At 45.4% G+C, this 17,482-nt stretch overlaps 7 protein-coding genes and 1 non-coding gene across 8 annotated transcripts; 4 read left to right on the forward strand and 4 right to left on the reverse strand.

Annotated features, from left to right (window-relative positions):
• Nucleotides 1-783: 783 nt before the first annotated feature.
• On the forward strand, nucleotides 784-1,590 carry CLUP02_12940 (uncharacterized protein; the record flags this gene model as incomplete). The annotated part of the gene is made up of 2 exons (XM_049291898.1): nucleotides 784-1,034; nucleotides 1,188-1,590. The coding sequence occupies 2 exons, from the start codon at nucleotides 784-786 to the stop codon at nucleotides 1,588-1,590; spliced, it is 654 nt and encodes a 217-aa protein (XP_049149044.1).
• Nucleotides 1,062-1,823, reverse strand: CLUP02_12941 (uncharacterized protein; the record flags this gene model as incomplete). Its single annotated transcript, XM_049291899.1, has 3 exons — nucleotides 1,062-1,242; nucleotides 1,301-1,654; nucleotides 1,732-1,823. The coding sequence occupies 3 exons, from the start codon at nucleotides 1,821-1,823 to the stop codon at nucleotides 1,062-1,064; spliced, it is 627 nt and encodes a 208-aa protein (XP_049149045.1).
• An 895-nt stretch (nucleotides 1,824-2,718) lies between these two features.
• CLUP02_12942 (uncharacterized protein) lies at nucleotides 2,719-5,135 on the forward strand (the record flags this gene model as incomplete). The annotated part of the gene is made up of 4 exons (XM_049291900.1): nucleotides 2,719-3,141; nucleotides 3,223-3,298; nucleotides 3,381-3,471; nucleotides 3,572-5,135. 4 exons carry the CDS (start codon nucleotides 2,719-2,721, stop codon nucleotides 5,133-5,135), a joined length of 2,154 nt encoding a protein of 717 aa, XP_049149046.1.
• A 342-nt stretch (nucleotides 5,136-5,477) lies between these two features.
• Nucleotides 5,478-6,860, reverse strand: CLUP02_12943 (uncharacterized protein; the record flags this gene model as incomplete). Its single annotated transcript, XM_049291901.1, has 6 exons — nucleotides 5,478-5,563; nucleotides 5,634-5,974; nucleotides 6,133-6,231; nucleotides 6,394-6,494; nucleotides 6,532-6,660; nucleotides 6,732-6,860. The coding sequence occupies 6 exons, from the start codon at nucleotides 6,858-6,860 to the stop codon at nucleotides 5,478-5,480; spliced, it is 885 nt and encodes a 294-aa protein (XP_049149047.1).
• A 2,547-nt stretch (nucleotides 6,861-9,407) lies between these two features.
• Nucleotides 9,408-13,352, forward strand: CLUP02_12944 (uncharacterized protein; the record flags this gene model as incomplete). The annotated part of the gene is made up of 3 exons (XM_049291902.1): nucleotides 9,408-9,555; nucleotides 12,824-13,104; nucleotides 13,191-13,352. 3 exons carry the CDS (start codon nucleotides 9,408-9,410, stop codon nucleotides 13,350-13,352), a joined length of 591 nt encoding a protein of 196 aa, XP_049149048.1.
• CLUP02_tRNA223 lies at nucleotides 12,531-12,608 on the forward strand. Its single transcript has one exon. It is a non-coding gene; the product is annotated as a tRNA-OTHER (tRNA).
• Nucleotides 13,353-14,130: 778 nt separating the features above from the next.
• CLUP02_12945 (uncharacterized protein) lies at nucleotides 14,131-14,448 on the reverse strand (the record flags this gene model as incomplete). Its single annotated transcript, XM_049291903.1, has 1 exon — nucleotides 14,131-14,448. One exon carries the CDS (start codon nucleotides 14,446-14,448, stop codon nucleotides 14,131-14,133), a length of 318 nt encoding a protein of 105 aa, XP_049149049.1.
• Nucleotides 14,449-15,211: 763 nt separating this feature from the next.
• Nucleotides 15,212-16,618, reverse strand: CLUP02_12946 (acyl-CoA dehydrogenase domain-containing protein; the record flags this gene model as incomplete). Its single annotated transcript, XM_049291904.1, has 3 exons — nucleotides 15,212-15,258; nucleotides 15,317-16,342; nucleotides 16,408-16,618. 3 exons carry the CDS (start codon nucleotides 16,616-16,618, stop codon nucleotides 15,212-15,214), a joined length of 1,284 nt encoding a protein of 427 aa, XP_049149050.1.
• Between the last annotated feature and the right edge of the window lie 864 nt (nucleotides 16,619-17,482).

The following is a 17,482-nucleotide window of genomic DNA, read 5'->3' on the forward strand; positions in this document are numbered from 1 at the left end:
TCTGTAGATCTTGAACAACGCCGCGAAGTTCGAAGTGGAGGGCCGGCAGAATATCGAGCGGTGGCCTAGAGTGGAATAGTTTACTCTACCGGGGTGGCTCTGTCACGGCTCAGCTCCAATGTGAGCCTTGCCTCATTCGTCCTTAGCGTGGCGGGTGCCGATTGGAAGCTCTGCCGTTGCGGTTCTAGGCAGGCACAGGCTCACCGGCGCGCGCCGCAAAAAGACAGAAAGTGTGGCGCAAACTGGCCCAGCTGACTCCAGCCACCAAAACTGTCAACATCCCGCTGCTTCCCTTGTGGCACATCCTTCCAAACGTGACAGCTTGGACGCAACAAACCACGAATCACATTGAAATACGTTCAAAAGACGGAAACGATCCCCACGAGAACGAATCGACGCTGGGGTCTGACATTTTACGCAATTTCCCCAGCCTTTGATTGGCAATAGGGACGCAAGAGCTTATAAGCGGCCACGGAGATTTGCTCCAGGGAAGAAGGGATTACGACCGGGGGGTGGTCTGGGAGTTTCTTATTGCGAACCGCAAAGGAAAGCTCGATAATGCTCCGCCGGTAGCGAGATTCGCAAGACCAAGAACAAGGCAGAGCGCACGACCGTCTTTCGCAACGACACCTAGACAAATTCTCTCTCCCTTCCTTTCGACGACGACCACGAAAACAGCGACCCATTCAACCATCTACATTGCTCCAGAAACCTACCTACCACAGCGTCCCTCGAAAACCGAAGCAACCAAACCCTCCGAAACAACCGTGACCTCAACCCGCCATGCCCCGCCGTCGCAAGCCGCCCCGGCCGGGCGCCCTCAACGACCTGCCCCCACTGCGCATCGCTTCGCAGATCGCGGCGTTACAAGGACTGTACTATGCCGGGGCACTGGTGTTGATGCTCTTCTCAGCGCTCGTCGCTGGCACGGGGTTCACGTTGGATCTTGTCTTTGGGTGGGAGGCTGTTCGGGGGGATACGACGCAGGGCTGGTTGGGGGCTTTCTTGTGGGTTCTCGATGGCGGTTTCTGCATGTGAGTTCTCCCCTTTTTCTCCGTCCTTCAAACGGGACATTTAGGCTGGTAGTATGTGGCTTCTGGGAGGTTGGAGCTCGTCGGGTGAAGTGAGAAAGGACGCGAGCGAGCAAGGGCATGAGCTTGAAGACCAGCGCTAACATACAACAACAGGGCCGTCGCGATCATCATCCTCATCGGCCGTTCAAAGCTCGTACCCGACTTCGCGCTGACGATGCATGGTCTACACCTCGTTGTCACAAGCTTATACACCGGCCGCATCCCACGGAACGCAATGTGGTGGGTTGCTATGGCGGCCAGTTCGGGTATCTGTGTAGCGTTGGCCGTTTGGGGGTCCAGATACCGCGAGCTGAGGCCAATCTCGTTCGGCGGTGGAGGCGGTGGAAATACCGGGGGCGGTGCTGGGAGCAGTGGTGATGGTGCCGCGCAAAATGGTGGCACCGGAGACGAGGAGGATGGGCTCGGGTTCTCCAGGGGACGTGGACGTGGAAGGGGGAGGGACGGGGAAAGCGGGTATGAGATGGTCGGGATGGATCATGAGAGACGGAATTCTTGATTGAGCTGAGTAGCTTTGAGAGAGGGGAATGGCAGCAGAAGGGGGTTTGGGACTAGCCGCGAGGCTGGAGGGTATGACACATCATTGCTTGGCGTTATCGGGATGTACGAGTATCGAGGATAGATGATCCGGATTGTGTACAGTTTGCATGGCTGTGATGACGCAGGAATAGACACTTGGAAGGCCTTGAGGCTTATTGGGTTCGAATGGGCTATAAACATCCTCAGAATCATTGTGATGCCGATTCTTTAGGGCTGCCAGGCTCGTGAGAGCCAGGTATCAGGTTGCCTGAGGTCTGCCGAAGTCCGTCAAACATAAGCATGTATTAGACTAAATGTCTGTAGACCATGTTATACTGGGAGTCAAATAAGGTAGGCCATGGAATACTATCCTCGCTTGGTTAGACCACTGTGTTCGTCGAACCCCTACTTCGATAGTGGTCGGCTGGAGTTTCGTGATGAAAGAAGAGGACGCTGCATACCGAGTCTAGCGGTTACCAAATGTGAACGTCGGACGAATTGCTTTTGATGCTGATCAAAAGGTTGTGGAGAGATGTGGTGATCCTGCGATGGAGGTGGGCGAGGGAGGCTGAGAGTGTAAGCCCAGTCTCCCAAGTATCTTGTTGTTGAAGAAAATAAATGCTTGTGAGTCACAAGTACGAGAATACAGTTTTAAATAAACAGCGTAGTGTGTACCCATTACTTGAAATGACATGCTTTTTCAAGCCTGCCATAAGAGAAAGATGACTGTACTGCTAACTGCTTCCCATCGTAAGCCCAGTCTCAACCTCCAGGACCTGCATTCGTGGGGCATTGAGGCTGAACCGAGAAGAGGCTTCCATTCCTCTATTCCGAGATGTGCATTGCCGGAGTTGCACCAGAACTCGTAACTATTTGGAGGTCTCACACATGGCCAAGTGCAACCGCATCTACTGCTGACGGCTTGGTGAAAATGGCGAATCGCATATCTTACCACAAGCAAGGGGAACGCCACAGGTACTTGCAGCTCCAGCCTCGTCCAAATGTGTTGGAACAGGTCTTGCTATAGATAAAGTAGCCATCTTATTTATACACTGATCTCCCTCGGTACAGCCTCGCGTTACTCTCGCGTCGGATTTTCTCTCGCAAGATGGTCGATTCTCTTTCTTCAAGTGCCATGTACTCTTCTATCTTGCCTTCACTGCGCAGGGCTCCGATTGCTTCTAATGAAGAAAGCAACGATTCAATAGAGCTGTCCCCTCAACGACCCTCAACACCCGTCGAAGAAGAATGCGGTTATTCTTTCCAGGAGACCAGAGATATATCTATGAACGACGAACATAGGGCCTTCCTTGCCCCAAACATGGTAGACATCTCTGATCAAGAGACTTTACACCCCACGTCAGTTTCGGAGGTGTCCTCGGTGGACTCGGAAGAAGAGCTTCCCAAACAGTTGACCTTGAAGCTTGCTGAGAACGAAGTCCCAAACCACGAGCAGCCAAATACACCACCGAACAGCGGATTATCCGTAGAATGGATCTGGTCAGTGTGGTGGGTAGAGATGTTCAGCAGCGTTCTAGCATTGGAGTGCATCTCTGCGATAGTTATTATCCTATCCGTTTACCGAGGGTAACCTCTTCCCAACTGGCCAAAGCTCATATCAATCAACTCCTTGATCGCCGTCTTCACGGCTGTGTTCAAAGCTGCGCTCATACTTCCTGTCGCCGAAGGTAAGTCTCTGTCCCTCGTCGATGGGATGGGCTGACGGTGTTTGAAAGGCATGCAAACATTCTAACTTGTGATGGTCATTAGGCTTAGGACAGTTGAAATGGAACTGGTTCGATCGATCTCAAACACTAGGTGATCTCGTCTTGTTTGACAATGCGAGTCGAGGGCCGTGGGGGTCAGTTCTGTTGATGAAGAGATGCATTCTTCGGCCGAACATTAGAGGATAAAATGTGACCTTAATCATTGTTGAGGTTGGCCTATTGACGGTTTGACAGATACTTGGCTGGACTTGGTGCATTCATCACCGTTGCAGCCCTTGCAATCGACGCTTTTTCCCAGGCTACAATCAATCTTGGCTCTTGTAATATCACGGCAGAGTTCGGTATAGCCGAAGTGTCTCGGACGAACAACTATTCGGGCAATCCTCAACAGCGCGACAGCTCCCTCGATGCTGCCCCCATCACCTCGAATCTGAAAATGCGGAAGGCTATCAATAAACGTCTTGTGGACCCTGCAAAGGCTGGGGAGCTAATCAACTTCGCCTGCACCTCTCGCAACTGCACATTCACGCAAGACGGCGGAGGAGGCTACTTCTCGTCTCTCGGAATATGTTACTCTTGTAAAGACATTACAGACAAAGCCGTCTTCGAACCTCTTACCAATAAATCAACACCGGCTTCCAACATTTTGACGTGGTACCTTCCATGGAGTAAAAGCAAAACTGACGAGAGGGTCCTCCAAGGGGAAGACGGTGGTACACTTCTGACAATGGCACCTACACCCAGTCAGGCTTATAACAACAGCTCGCCTCCCATTTACAGCTTCGACATTTTGTCGCTCACATCTTTCAAGTGTGATTTATGTGGGCCTGGAAATTCCCCAATGAACAGAAAACCACTTGCGGCTCAATGCAGAATCGACCCCTGCGTCAAGAATTATCAAGCCACGGTCACCGATGGAATTTATGCAGAAAAGGTGGAGGGTGGTGAACAGCTGCTAAAAAGACGTCCCGCAAAATTAGGTGAATCTAGGGATGAGAATTCTTTTTCATCACTTACGGAACCTGTTTTGATTGACGGCACAGAGAAAAAGTGCAAAGAAGTAGAGGAAAGGGCGGGCAATTCCGTCCGAGTCGGTTTCAAGGATGAAGTTTTCAGAGAGATCTACGACAACTCCCCCGAGATCTCTCACTCAGAGAAACTCACCTGGAAGAGATACCCGCGAGAATGCGTCTGGGTTATAGACAGAAGCTCTTGGCAAGGGATGAGGGAGACGATGACTGACTTTCTGAGTGGTAAAATGACCACCCAAGAGGCGGAATCATATCAATGGGTCCAAGGTTCAGTCTGGGGTCAGCAACTATTTGCATCCGGAAACGCATCCATGTCGACGGTCAACAACATGGTTGCTGGGTTGGCTGACTCAATGACGGCTACGATACGCAATGATCCCTATGGAACATCAGAGGAGTTGCGCAAGAACGTACCTGCTAATCTTAAGGCGGCTACTGGGCATGTTATCATCACCCAAACATGCATTTATGTTCAATGGGGCTATATAGCATACCCCATAGCCCTTCTTGCGCTGCAGTGGATATTTTCGACCCTGGTGTTGGTTGCGTGTAGTCAGCGAAGGAGATCTGGGGATGGGCCAAGTCGTGCAGTCTGGAAGTCCTCGCCTCTAGCACTTCTCTTTCATGGGCTTGATGAGGATCTGCAGGCCAGGAGTCAGAATCTCGAGACTGTCAGACAGATGAACAGCTTGGCAAAAGATGTCAAGGTTCGTTTGGTGCCGATGAATAATTCTCAACGGAAAGGATGGCACTTCGCGGGCGTCTAGATGTTCGATAACCTGTCACAACTCTCGAGTGACCAATAATGACCCTTTTGATGTTTTTTTGACATCTATATTTGTCCGTGGCCGCTGTAGCTTTTACCCTATTTTGTGTTCATGTTGTTTACTCAAGTCAAGACACCAGATACTCAAGTCGCAGCGTACTTTGGGATGTGTATCAGGTGAGTGGTCACATGTATTCAAGCTGACTGAAATGGAATATGCAAGTATATTCATGTTGGTATCCTAGAAGACGTTACGCTCTAAATCAATGATGCATCCCCCTTCGCTCCAAGTCAGATGCCTTACTATCCCTTGAAAACCAAAAAAACATTCGGTTTTGGTCAATCACACGAGAACCTGGCTCAAGCGTTTGGTGATTTTGCCTATTTCAAGCAGCTGTGACCTCTTGGAACATTGTAGCATTTCAACTTCTTGTTCCTAGTGTAAGATGTAACGTTAGTACTTCTGCTCACTACGAATTATAATAGAAAGTAGTCTAACCTGCGGGGCAACCAGTAATGCAGGTGTTGGTCTGGCCTGTGAGGGGTCCTTTGCAGCAGTAACTACCGCCGAGTGGTCGAATGTGGTCATTAGAGACTGATTGTGTGCAACCGTTGCATGAACCGCTTCCGTCGGGGAAAGTGCAAGCTTTAAAACAGCCAAAGTTGGAACATTGACTTGTGCCAGTGGTAACTTGTAGGTCGAAGAGCTCGGTCTCGTCAGGGCCGCATGCCGCGTAGGCATGAGCTGCGAGGAGAGCAACGAGAGGAAGGAGTTGGAACTTCATTTTAGCGATAGTGGTTGTGATAGAGAATATTTTAGAAATGAGAAAGAAGTTGAGACTTGAGTGATGGATGTGCTGGACAAGACATGAAACTACGGTAGGATCCTTAGCCCTTTATGCGAGATTCATCTATAATGGTAGGTGGAACTTCACAACTGACTTATGAATAGCTCCATGAGTGGACCGCTATGCCACCATGCTCGATGTGGAACGCACAAGCGCAGCTCGCAACTTGCATCGAATCGTTGCAAAAGTTCCATTTCGTAGACCAAGACTTCCTGGCGTTCAGTTGGGCTATGCCGTACGCCAGACCGCCTAAATAGCGCATCACGTTCTACGCTTCTACGCAAAGGAGGCTGTGCACCATGATACGCTCTAAGGACTTCAAACAAATGGCCGAAGCTTCCAATAGTGATATCGAATCATGCTACAAGCGTTCATACGGAGAAATCCTGCCCAGCACCTCCTAGCGATCACGGTGCTTGAGTGCAAGAGACGGGAATCATAATGGAGGTTTTCCAGTCGTAGACGTAGTGAATAAAGTTCAACCCTCTGACTGCTGTTTTATCTCTAGGCCCCTGAAAACTTGTCGCAGGGGAGACCACAAGGCAATACCATGGGCGCATAGGGGCCCATCCACGCCTCATAAGCATCACGACTCATGACCGCCCTCGCTTTGCCCGGGGATGACCGATCGTCCCGTCCTTTGATGGTTACTGACCAGTAAATATCGCCGGCACTGGCCTAGAATTCTTTCCTGAAGAAGTCGCAGGAAGTAATCCCTCCGTTCGGGAAACTCCCGATATAATACCGACCAGATGAACTGGGGGGATCTTGGCACTCCTTGTTTCGGTGGGACGAAATAGAGTTTGTGTCCCAATATCTAACCGGAAGACCGGCTTTGACGGGCGTGTAAAGACTACTGCCGGAGAGTTGGACTCCATAAGTCGACAGGAATTTAAATACGTGTATAAACAATTCTCCGGACTCGGTAGAATTAATACTCGCCGATCGCATCAGGTTTGTCCGAGTGAGTCGCCCATGTATAAGTGCAGGGAGACAGTGGTAGTTTGCAACTTGCTATTCAAACAGGCTCTCCATGAGTTTCCGCCAGCACCTCAGCCAAAGTTAGCAGGTTCAAACTTGACTCAAGAGGGAGCGAATGGCACAGTGTGTCAGTACATGTGGCTGCTTCTTTGACTAGTCTGTAGCTGTTTTGTGTTGGATGGTGTACAATACTACGGCTTGACCTCGTCAGGAGGAGTATTGACTTGTGAAAGTGGGCCAGGGGTAGCTCGCTCGGATAATCCCATCGACATCAAAGCGGAACTATTGAAGGTGGATAAGCTGTCCGTTCTTGGGAGGAGACATGCTTGATGGGCAATCTTGATTCAAATTTATAGTAACTGGAACATGAATCATAATCTTCTCGTTCGAACCAGCTTAGCCCAAAGCAAACTTTTGACAACACAAGACCTATCTCCTGTCTGAAATGATACGGTCAGAAAAGTTGTAAGAGCCACGATAAGAAGTTCAGTCTCATCAGTGTTTTGAGAACTTACACGAACTTAGACTTGTCTAGCAAGCGCTCATACCAACTTCCCCAGGAAGAGTAAGCCAATTCAAGGCCATCTCCAACTTCGTCTTACTTGCTGCTACACCCGCCATCCGCGGACGTTGACCTTGTTCTGGTGCATCTGCACGCCATCTCCGACTACGCCACTTCACTAAACTTCTATTATCTCCTTCATCTTTTATGGAAAACTCTTACTTTACGCAAATTTGATATATACGCAGTATGATTCCAATTCGAAGGAATTTGGCTTCTAAAGGAAGTGCCAGGAGTTATAAGACCTTGGTATGGAGTCGTTGTCATCTATAAAAGCTACATGGATGACTTGGACGATTGAAGTCTGATAAATAATCTCCTTACACGCTTGTTGATAGAATTAGACAATACCTGCCAGATTGCCCGATCCTGGGAGGCGTTACCGGCTCTGAGTGAGGCAACTTATACTATGTAGATGGTTCTCTTAGATTGAGCATAAAATCAGTTCTTCCTACGTAAAGATGACCTAAACAAGCATCGTTGTCGTCTCATCGAGGCCAAAAGTAGTAGTATACCTCGACAAGTCCACCGGGGTGCTCCTTCCACGAATCATGGTAAGATAAGGCTGTGAAAGATATGTCTCTTTTATTCTTAGCTTTGCCCGATGCTTGAAGCGAGGCGCCTATAAGTGATGAAAGTCGCCTATGCGATCCTTCTCCAAGCATTACGGTGGCACAGATCAAGGTTCACGAGGCCTTTTGTGCTTTGCAGGTAGAATCCTGCGTCAGCTTCACCCAAAGCGCTCAATACCCATACTATATCCTTGATACTTTGCCCGAATTTCGAGTGAATGTAATCAAATCATGACGATGTTACACCGAGGATCGACAGCGGTGGGCTGAGACGAGCGCAAAGTGAAGCGCTTCAGCTGACATGCCACTCACGGGGTGTCAAGGGCTACTGGCTCAGAGTTTAGCCCTAACACAATTGCATGTTATGATATTACGTTCGAGTATCTAGCAAGTATCAGGTAATAGTATATTAACCTTGGACGTATGTAGACCCCGGCCTCATAGGCAGACTTCATACTTTAACTACTAGTAAGCATGTAATGAAACGGACATAAGTTCTGCTGAGCCGCCAGGTAAACGAGCACTAGCTTCAAGAGAACACAGTCCCCTGCAAGTAGGGCAGAGACAACAAGGCTCAGTTCTTCGCTTGGACGGAAAGCAGCCGGAGTGGGGTGTTGTCGTTGAAGCTTGGCTCTTATGCACGTAAGCTTACCTCACTTTCCCGCGCTACATTTGCTCCGTACGCGAGTTGATTGGCTCGTATAGGGAACGGCCCGGTCCATCTTGCTTACTTCGTTTAAATTTTCCGTTGAGCCGATGGCAAGGGACCTTTGTTTCCCAGCTTGACTTCCAATCAAAGGATCCCTGGTGTGGCAATGAGTATTCTAAGTCAGGTCGATTAATCGAGGTACATACTCACTAGAACAAGGTATTGAAAGCAGTTGTGGATATGACGATCGGTCATGTTCCAGTCTGAATGCTTTGCAACACAAGAGCCTGATTCACAATAGCATAGACCTGTGGTGGTGATAGACTATTGTTGTACTCCTCCCCAGAGCCTAGGTTCATGGTCATGGATACCGTGGCAATACGAAGTTGGCACTAGCATCGGGCGAAGCTATCCAGAAAGTGACTGGGATCACAACTATGGACTATCGAGTTGGGATCAGCTCTTCCTCGGACTTTCAGAACAACAATTCATGTCTCGAAGCATAAGAAGCTTCTATAAAAGGTTGACTTGGTTCGCTCAAAAGCTCTCATCTCTTCTCTATCATCATCACATCAATCTACTGACATCACTCAAGAAACAAGACAACTCTTAACCTCTACTTAAGGTAGTACCGCCCATCGTCACCTCACCCCATCCAAAAATGTACGCCGCCAAGATCTTCCTCGGCCTCATCGCCACCGTCTCGGCCATCGATATCTACGGCTACCGCAGCAACGAAAAGTGCAGCGGCAACGACTACATCGTCTGCACAAACGCCAACCCGAATGACTGCTGCGTCCGCGCCTCCGGTGACATCTTCTGCAGCATCGGCTTCCGCGCCATCCCTACTAACTAGAGAATTATCGGCAGCGCTTATACCCATACAAACAAATCAAATATGAGGTTCGTATTTGATTATTTAGCTCATTTCTCGCGCCATATTTAATTATTTAATAATTAATTAATAGATTTAACTAATTTCCTAATCGGGAATTAAATAAAGCTATTACGAAAGTCTTTATAATACTAACTTATAGACTTTATTTTAATTAGCTCTTTTAATTAAAAAATTAACCTCTTACTTCTATAGTACCGCTACGAAGCTAGTTCTTAAGATATTAAACCTCCTTTAGTATAGAGGATCTTATTAATAATCGCTATAAGGTTAAAATTAACTTTACGAGGCTAAATATCCTCTCGTAATTTATTACTATTATAGGGATCGTAAAAATATTAAATATAAGCTTACTTAACGTTAAATAAGTTAGCTAATAATTAATTTATTATTAAATTAGGTTAAGGACCGGCTAAGGGATAATCTATAAGTAATATTAATTAAGCTTAGGCGCGTAGTTAATTACTACGTTTATTATTTAAAATATTAATTATTATTAATATTACGAGTTTTTTATAATACTCTTTAAAGTCGTAAGGGTAGTAAAAGTAGCTTATAACTATTATAATAAAGGAGGAGGACTTAGATAACGAGGAGGAGGAGGACTTATTATTTTATTTATATACTATTTTTATTAGTAATTATAGAGTCCCTTTTTTATATTAAATAGTTAGTAGCTCTACTTAGGTATATCTTACTTCTTTTCTAGCTATTTTAATCCTTACTTAGGGTAAAAAATAATTATTATAATATAGAGCGAAGAGTTACCTAACTTAGTATAATACTTATTAAGGACTTACTAAGTATTAATAACTAATAGTTAGAAGTATTTTTATAAGTTAAAATTATTACTAAGAAGTAGCTCTACCCGCTCCCTAAGTATATACTTAAATTAAATATAACGAGGGATATTATTTAAAGTTAAAAGTTAAGAAAGAGGTTAGGATATAAATTAATAACGAGCTAATTATTAACGAGGTAGTATTCTTTATATTAATTACGATTATAATGCTATAATTTAAGAAGCTATAAAATTTATCTCTTTTTTAAAAAGTTTATTATATAACTTCTTTTACTCCTTAAAATAGTTAATAAAGTACTTAAGACCTATTATTACTTCTTATAAACGGCTATAACCGTCTCTTTTACCTTAGCCCTAATATCTTATTATCTAGAAGTAAAGTAGCTTAAGTACTACCTTTAGCTTAGTTAGTAACTATTAATCGTTATTATTAAAAACGTCCTTAATAAGGATCCGTTATTTTAAATCTTTATAAGCTCGATTAGTTATTAAGAAGGTATAGATCTACTTTCTCTTTTATAAAGAGCGTTATATTATAAAATATATTAAATTCTATTTTATATTATTATTAAGCGTTAATATAAGCTCTTACGACGACTCTTTAAAAAGAGTAAATATATCGTTCTTATTAATCTTATTACTAACTTCGAAAAAGGCCTTATATTATTAAGGCGACGAGTAAATAAATTTAATAACGTTCCGAAGCTTATTAATAGGGCCCTTTGTATACTAAAAGTTAAGATCTTTTTAAAGTTACTTAGTATTAATTAATATATTTAATTTTTATTTAAATACCTATTTATTATTACTAAATAAAAAGGCCTTACTAACGAGGTTAAGAATATAACCGTAGTACTTTATTCTCTAATTAAAAATATCTTCTTAAGTATAAGTATAAAATAATATAGGATATAAGTAACCTAAGTAAGTATTATTATTTAAAATATTATCGTAAATAACTACTCTAACTTAGTTACCTAATTCCTAGTCGTCTATTACTAATTTTATAATTTAAATAATATTAGCCCTATTATAGGTATTATATTATTATTATAGAATAATAAAGTATTATATTTATTACTTAGTATAGTTTAGAAAGTAAGTAAAAATAGTGATAATAATATTCTATATTAGCGAGGTCTATAAATTGAGTAATAAATAGACTTTTATTATTAACCTCTAGATTTTTATTTTAATTATATCTCTCTTCTTAATAAAGATCCTACTTAGCTCATTTTTTATATTTCTATATAATAATAAGAGTTTGTTAATAATATTATAATTTAATTAATAAAGGAGGGCCCGGAGGTAAGGATCTTAAAAAGTTATAAATAAGCTATTATTATTAACAATATACTTAATTACTAATTCCTTAATTCTTATTACTTTGCTCTTTATAATAGTATTAAAAGTAAGTTTCTATCTTTTTAATATAAAGTCGTACTTAGAGGATTTTAATAAATATAATAACTCGCTAGAGCTTAGATTTATTACTTAGTATTTTAACTTTAAATAAGCTATTACTAAGCTCGTAGCTATTATTTTAAAATAGGTAACGATACTTATTTCGTTATAGTAATAATAAAACTAAAAGACTTCGCCTTAACTATTTTTATTATAAATCTTTTAAATAAAGACCCCCTCTAAGTAAATCTACGACTTCCTTAGCCTTATGCCCTTTTATAATATTAAATCGTTATTAATAAAAATCCTCCCTTTTTAAATTGCTTTTAAAAGGGCGTAGAGGCTATTACGATTCTTAAGATTAGTTAATAATACGAGGCTAGCGTTAGTTAAGGTTTATAATTACGAAGTAATCCGAAATAGTAGTTACGTACTGAAGATCGTACGACTTATTACTAATTAATTAATTATAATATAGCAAATCGATTAATATATAATTTAATTAATTTTAATAATAATTATAATAGTTATAAAGGGTTAGAAATAGTAATACGTAACTTCGTTAGTTTCATTAATATTAAGAAAAAGGGGTACTAAAGGTTTTTTAAATTCCTAAATATAATAGGATACTAAATTTAGGGCTCTATAATACTTAGGCTTTTTTTTTATAATAATTATTAGTAATTTATTTAGTTAAGTAGTATAATACCGAACTTATAATTATAAATAAGGAGTCGTAGGTTCGAATCCCGCTTTAGGTATTTATATTCCTAATTACGAACTTTTATAGGGCGTAGTTAGGAATATTAAGTTTTAATTAGCCCGGCCCCGGATTTTCTTTTTTCTAAGCGACCTTATATTTAATTAAATACGTTAAATATAGGGCCTCACGATATTTAATTATTTGACTTACTGAAATTCCTATATTTGACTATTTGTTTGACTTATTTGTTAGATTGATTTGAATGGGTATAAGCGCTGATTATCGGCCGCGCCTTCAGCGGCGGCGACTGCAAGAACGTCAAGTACGTCGCCCAGTCCAACGGCGCGCAGAACGTCTGCTGCGGCGGGAGCAGCTACTCTGGCGGCAACTATGTATTTGCTTCCAAGAAGCGCGATGAGAGTGCCAGTGAAGGTGACACCTGCGCCGCTTCTGCCGGGGGCTGCACTTCCGTTGCGAAGGGCAACTTGATGGTCTTTGAGAACGGACCCAAGTATAACATGACTGGTCTTGATGATGCTCTTTACACTGAACTGGTGAGTACACCCGTGTATTTGATATTGTTTGCTCTCTGAAGTTCATATATACTGACATTGGGTTCTTTTCTTCTAGTAAGCTATAGTGTCCTTCATCTTCATGGATCAAAACTCCTCTTGTCTCCCTTCCCAGCCCTTTCATTGTCACATTCACTAACGTCTTTGTCACCAACAGTATCTCTATCTGGGAGAACGGCGGAAGCTCGGATGAGATCCCTGCCAAGTTCGATGCCTACAAGTTTGAGTAGAGTCTTAATCAAGGGGTTGGTCAGGACTTAGGTCAGGGGAGGCGTCCAGGCTGCAATCCACTCATCTCCCTGATCTCATCAAGACCACGTCATGATCATCTTCCCCCGTCATAATTTCTCTTCACTTTCTAGTATACAGCTTTCACCATTCCAAGTCTTTGGGGACCGTATTGCATGGACACGTAGATAGTTAGATACTCATTTCAACAATGGCGTATCCGTCTACCAATACAAGCAACATCTATTCTCTTCTCAAAGTAGTTCGACTGCGTACAATGATCGGATAACTCTGAGTCAGCGGTTGGGTCGAAACCAACGTGCGAGTTAGGGTAATGTTTGGCTACAGAGTAGCTAAGTTTGAAGAACAAACATCAAGGGGTTAAGGGGAGCAAGTTGCAACATTTGCCTAAACACAGGCTAAAGTTTCATGTTATATCATGTACCTAGAGTCTAGATTTCATCACCCAACGCCTTCTTTACATGAAAATATTGTCACGAATCAGGGTTATCATTAGAAACTCTGCTACGTGCTTCCTCGCGTAGATCCCACACTCCTGCCGTAGATAGACTGCTCTCTTTTCTTTATTCTGCATGTGTTATTTCAGTATACTTTTGACCCGTTTTATATGCCCGTTACAATGTACCATAAATCATGACAGATATTGTCCACACGATACACGTAGTCCAATAATGGCGAGTACATCTCCCCACGAGCCAGTGTCTTCATCCAAGCAACCCAGCCTCGACAACAACGACCCACTCCCTTCAACTCAAGCCCTCACAAAACTCCAGAATCCCAAATTCCTCCCCTCCTCCAATCCTCTCCCAACACCTCTCTCAAATCCCTCCACCACTCCAAGACCCAATCCAAAAACCCCCTTTCCTGATCCCTCCTATCATCCCCAATGAACACTCCCCATCCTAACGTGCTGAGATCCCTCGAGACCAGCGGATTCGGACATCTACAGGACAGCTTAGTCCCAGCTGAAGCAGAGACCTCGCCAGAGAGAACGCCGAGGCAGGTTCTCAGTCGACACCGCTGGGCCCAGTCAACCGTCTCGGTTGCGGCGTCTGGTGCTAGGGGTAGAGACGGCATTGCTTGGGTTTTAACTTGCTTCGTAGTGCTACCGCAAAAGAGACAGAGGCATGGCGTAGTGGAAGGGGAGTTCTCAAGTGCTGAGGCCACGGAAGATACTACGGAATGCTCTTTAGAGATCTCGGTTCTGCGATACGCAGATCCGCGCTAGGAAATTGGTGGCGCAGATTTATTTGTGCTGGAAGAGTCTGGCCAAAAAGGGAATTGCAAGATATGATTGAGTTTAGATGGTTATGATTTCTAGGAGAAAAATACCGAATCAAAGAAAGCCAACTTCAGCTAGGTACATGTACCTGTAGAGGGTGGCTTCAAGAACAGTCAGAAGTGAGGCTGTGAGACCGGTGGTGCATGCTCGAGTCCTACTAGTTAGTCCTACCCCTAGGCTACTAGCCCCATGAAGGATGAGCATCCACGCCAGTTCATCAGGACTTTAGCGCATTGGCATGATGAGGACGCCTGCGACTACGATGAATCTGACAGGGCTTGATCCCGACCAAAATCAAGATTATCAAAGATATCGCAGTATTTTGGACTTTCCACAATATCAGTGCATTGTTCGATACTCAAGAGTAGCAAGGTCAAAAGCATGCCATGGTCATGATGTACTCCCATCTAAGATGCATTGCATCGCAAGCAAGGCCAATTTTGATAGTGGGCATAGCTTTCGCAAAATTCTCATTCAAGGTTCGTATGTTTTGATCCACCGTACCCGTTCCCCGGCGTCAAGGTAATATACAAGACCACATTTACACATCTCACAGTATTACACGAAGGCTTGGATACCAGTGATAGCACGACCCAGAATGAGACCTGGTTCTTAGGTTAGTAAGGGATATTCCTGAAGCATACGGCCACGGGAGCAACTTACTGTGAATATCACTCTGTCCCTCGTACGTCTGCGTCACGAAAAGGTTGGCGACGTGACGGCCAATGCCATACTCATCACTGACAGCATTACCACCAAAGATCTCTTGCAGCACGCGCGCATTCTGCAGCGCCCGATCGCAGTTCTGGCGCTTGACCATGCTGATCATCTCGGGCGTCGCCTTGCCCTCGTCCTTGAGTCTGCCGACCTGGATCGCGGCCACGGTACCGTAGGCCGCGTCCGTCGCAGCGTCTGCCAGCTTCTTCTGTACGAGTTGGTACTTAGCGATGGGGTTACCCTTAAACTGCTTTCGCTCGAGTGAGTACGTCCTGGCGCGGGCAATGCAGTCCTCAAGGGCACCAATGACGCCCAGGGAGATACCGTATCTCGCGCTGTTGAGGCACGAGAATGGGCCTCGCAGTCCTTCGACCGAGGGGAACATGTTTTCCTTAGGGACGGGGACGTCGTCGAGCTGGATCATGCCTGTGATGGAGGCTCGCAGGCCATTCTTGTTCTTGATAGCTGGTGTCTCGAGAGTACCGGGCGGACACTGGGACCGTTCAACTAGGAACCCTCTGATCTTGCCCGTTTCTTGTAGCTTCGCCCAGACCATCAACACATCGGCAATGGGCGAGTTTGTGATCCACGTCTTGGCACCAGAAAGAGAGTAGTAGCCCTCCTTGGTCGGGTGAGGCTTGGCCGTCGTCTCCATGGAGCCGGGGTCGCTGCCGTGGTTGGGCTCTGTCAAACCAAACGCGCCGAGCATCTTTCCTGTGGCCATCTTTGGCAGGAATCTCTCCTTTTGCTCCTCGGTACCGAACTCCGCGATGCCACCCATGACCAGCGACGACTGGACGGACATGCCGGAACGGTAGCCACTGTCGACTCTCTCAACGGCCTTTGTGATGAGTCCTCCGGCAACGGTAGAGACACCGGCGCATCCATAGCCCTCAATTGTTGCTCCGAGGAGCCCCAGTTCGCCCATCTCCTCAAGGATCTTTTGGTCATATTGCTCGTCGCGGTAGGCCTCTATGGAGAGTGGTCAGTGTAAGCCATGGAAGTTACCAGCAATGTACCAGCAAGGGAAGACATACGAAGGACACGCGGCAGCATGCGCTCCTGGCAGTATCGCTCAGCTGTCTCAGAAATGGCGACCTCCTCCTCAGTCAGGAGGTTCTTTGCGTTCAAGGGATCCTCCCAGTTGAAGACCGGGCCATCGGAGGCGGAAGCGAAGGTTCTCGCGGCGGGCAAGGTACGCTTTGCGGCGCATCGTGTCGCGCATGTTCTCAAGGCGTTGCGATACATTCTGGCTACTACTGATCAATTGACTCTTCCTCACGGTGGGTTGGGGAGAAATCGTGCCGCCACCATGGCGGGAACATGGTCTTGAAGCCCGGGCACGGGGCGTCTTCCCCGCCAGGAGCTCTCCCGAGCAGCATCCGAGGCACAACAGGGGTCGTATCTGATTGGCTGAACGATTGAAGATGATGATTACATAACGACCCGGTGTCGGCGAATGACGTCGTCGCGGACTACCTCCGCAATGGACTGAAGCCGTCTTAGATGGGGATGCGGTCAAGGTGTTACCTCCGTCTTGAATAGTACCCGGAATTAGTTCCGAATAGTGTGTGCTTGCCGAGTGCTAGACGCGGTTCCCCAGACTGTCGTTCATGCAATGAAGGATATCGGGACATTAGTTGGGATTGTTGGTAGCTAGGCACAGCCACAATCTGGAGAGTGGGAATTGATGATCGCGAGACCTGTCCGGGGAGGGACTGTTGCTGGAAAAAAGAAAAGGCCGGAGCAGGGGAGGTCAAGTACAAGAATAGGAACAGGCTGGGTGCGGATTGGGGTTGAAAGGTTGAAACATGCCAGGCCAATGCCTTGGCCCTTTGTTCGGCAGCACCCGGCAGAGTTCAGACCCGGGATGAGATGCTCGGGAGGTACATGTGTTTTTGGGCATCGCTTGGTGCCCAAGTTACGTACCGGGTTCGGGCGACACCTAAGAGCCGGACGTCATTCGCCGTAGCCGGCGGACAGCCATGGGATGGCAGATGCAAAAAATGCAAAATGTAGAGTGCAGGCAGAGTGCGAGGAGCTGGTGTTGATAGAAAGTGACCGCCGCGAAGAGGATGATGAGTATCGAAGAACGGCATATGTTCTGTTGTA

This window comes from Colletotrichum lupini, chromosome 6 (genome assembly GCF_023278565.1).
Source record: "Colletotrichum lupini chromosome 6, complete sequence".
Taxonomy (NCBI): Eukaryota; Fungi; Ascomycota; class Sordariomycetes; order Glomerellales; family Glomerellaceae; genus Colletotrichum; species Colletotrichum lupini.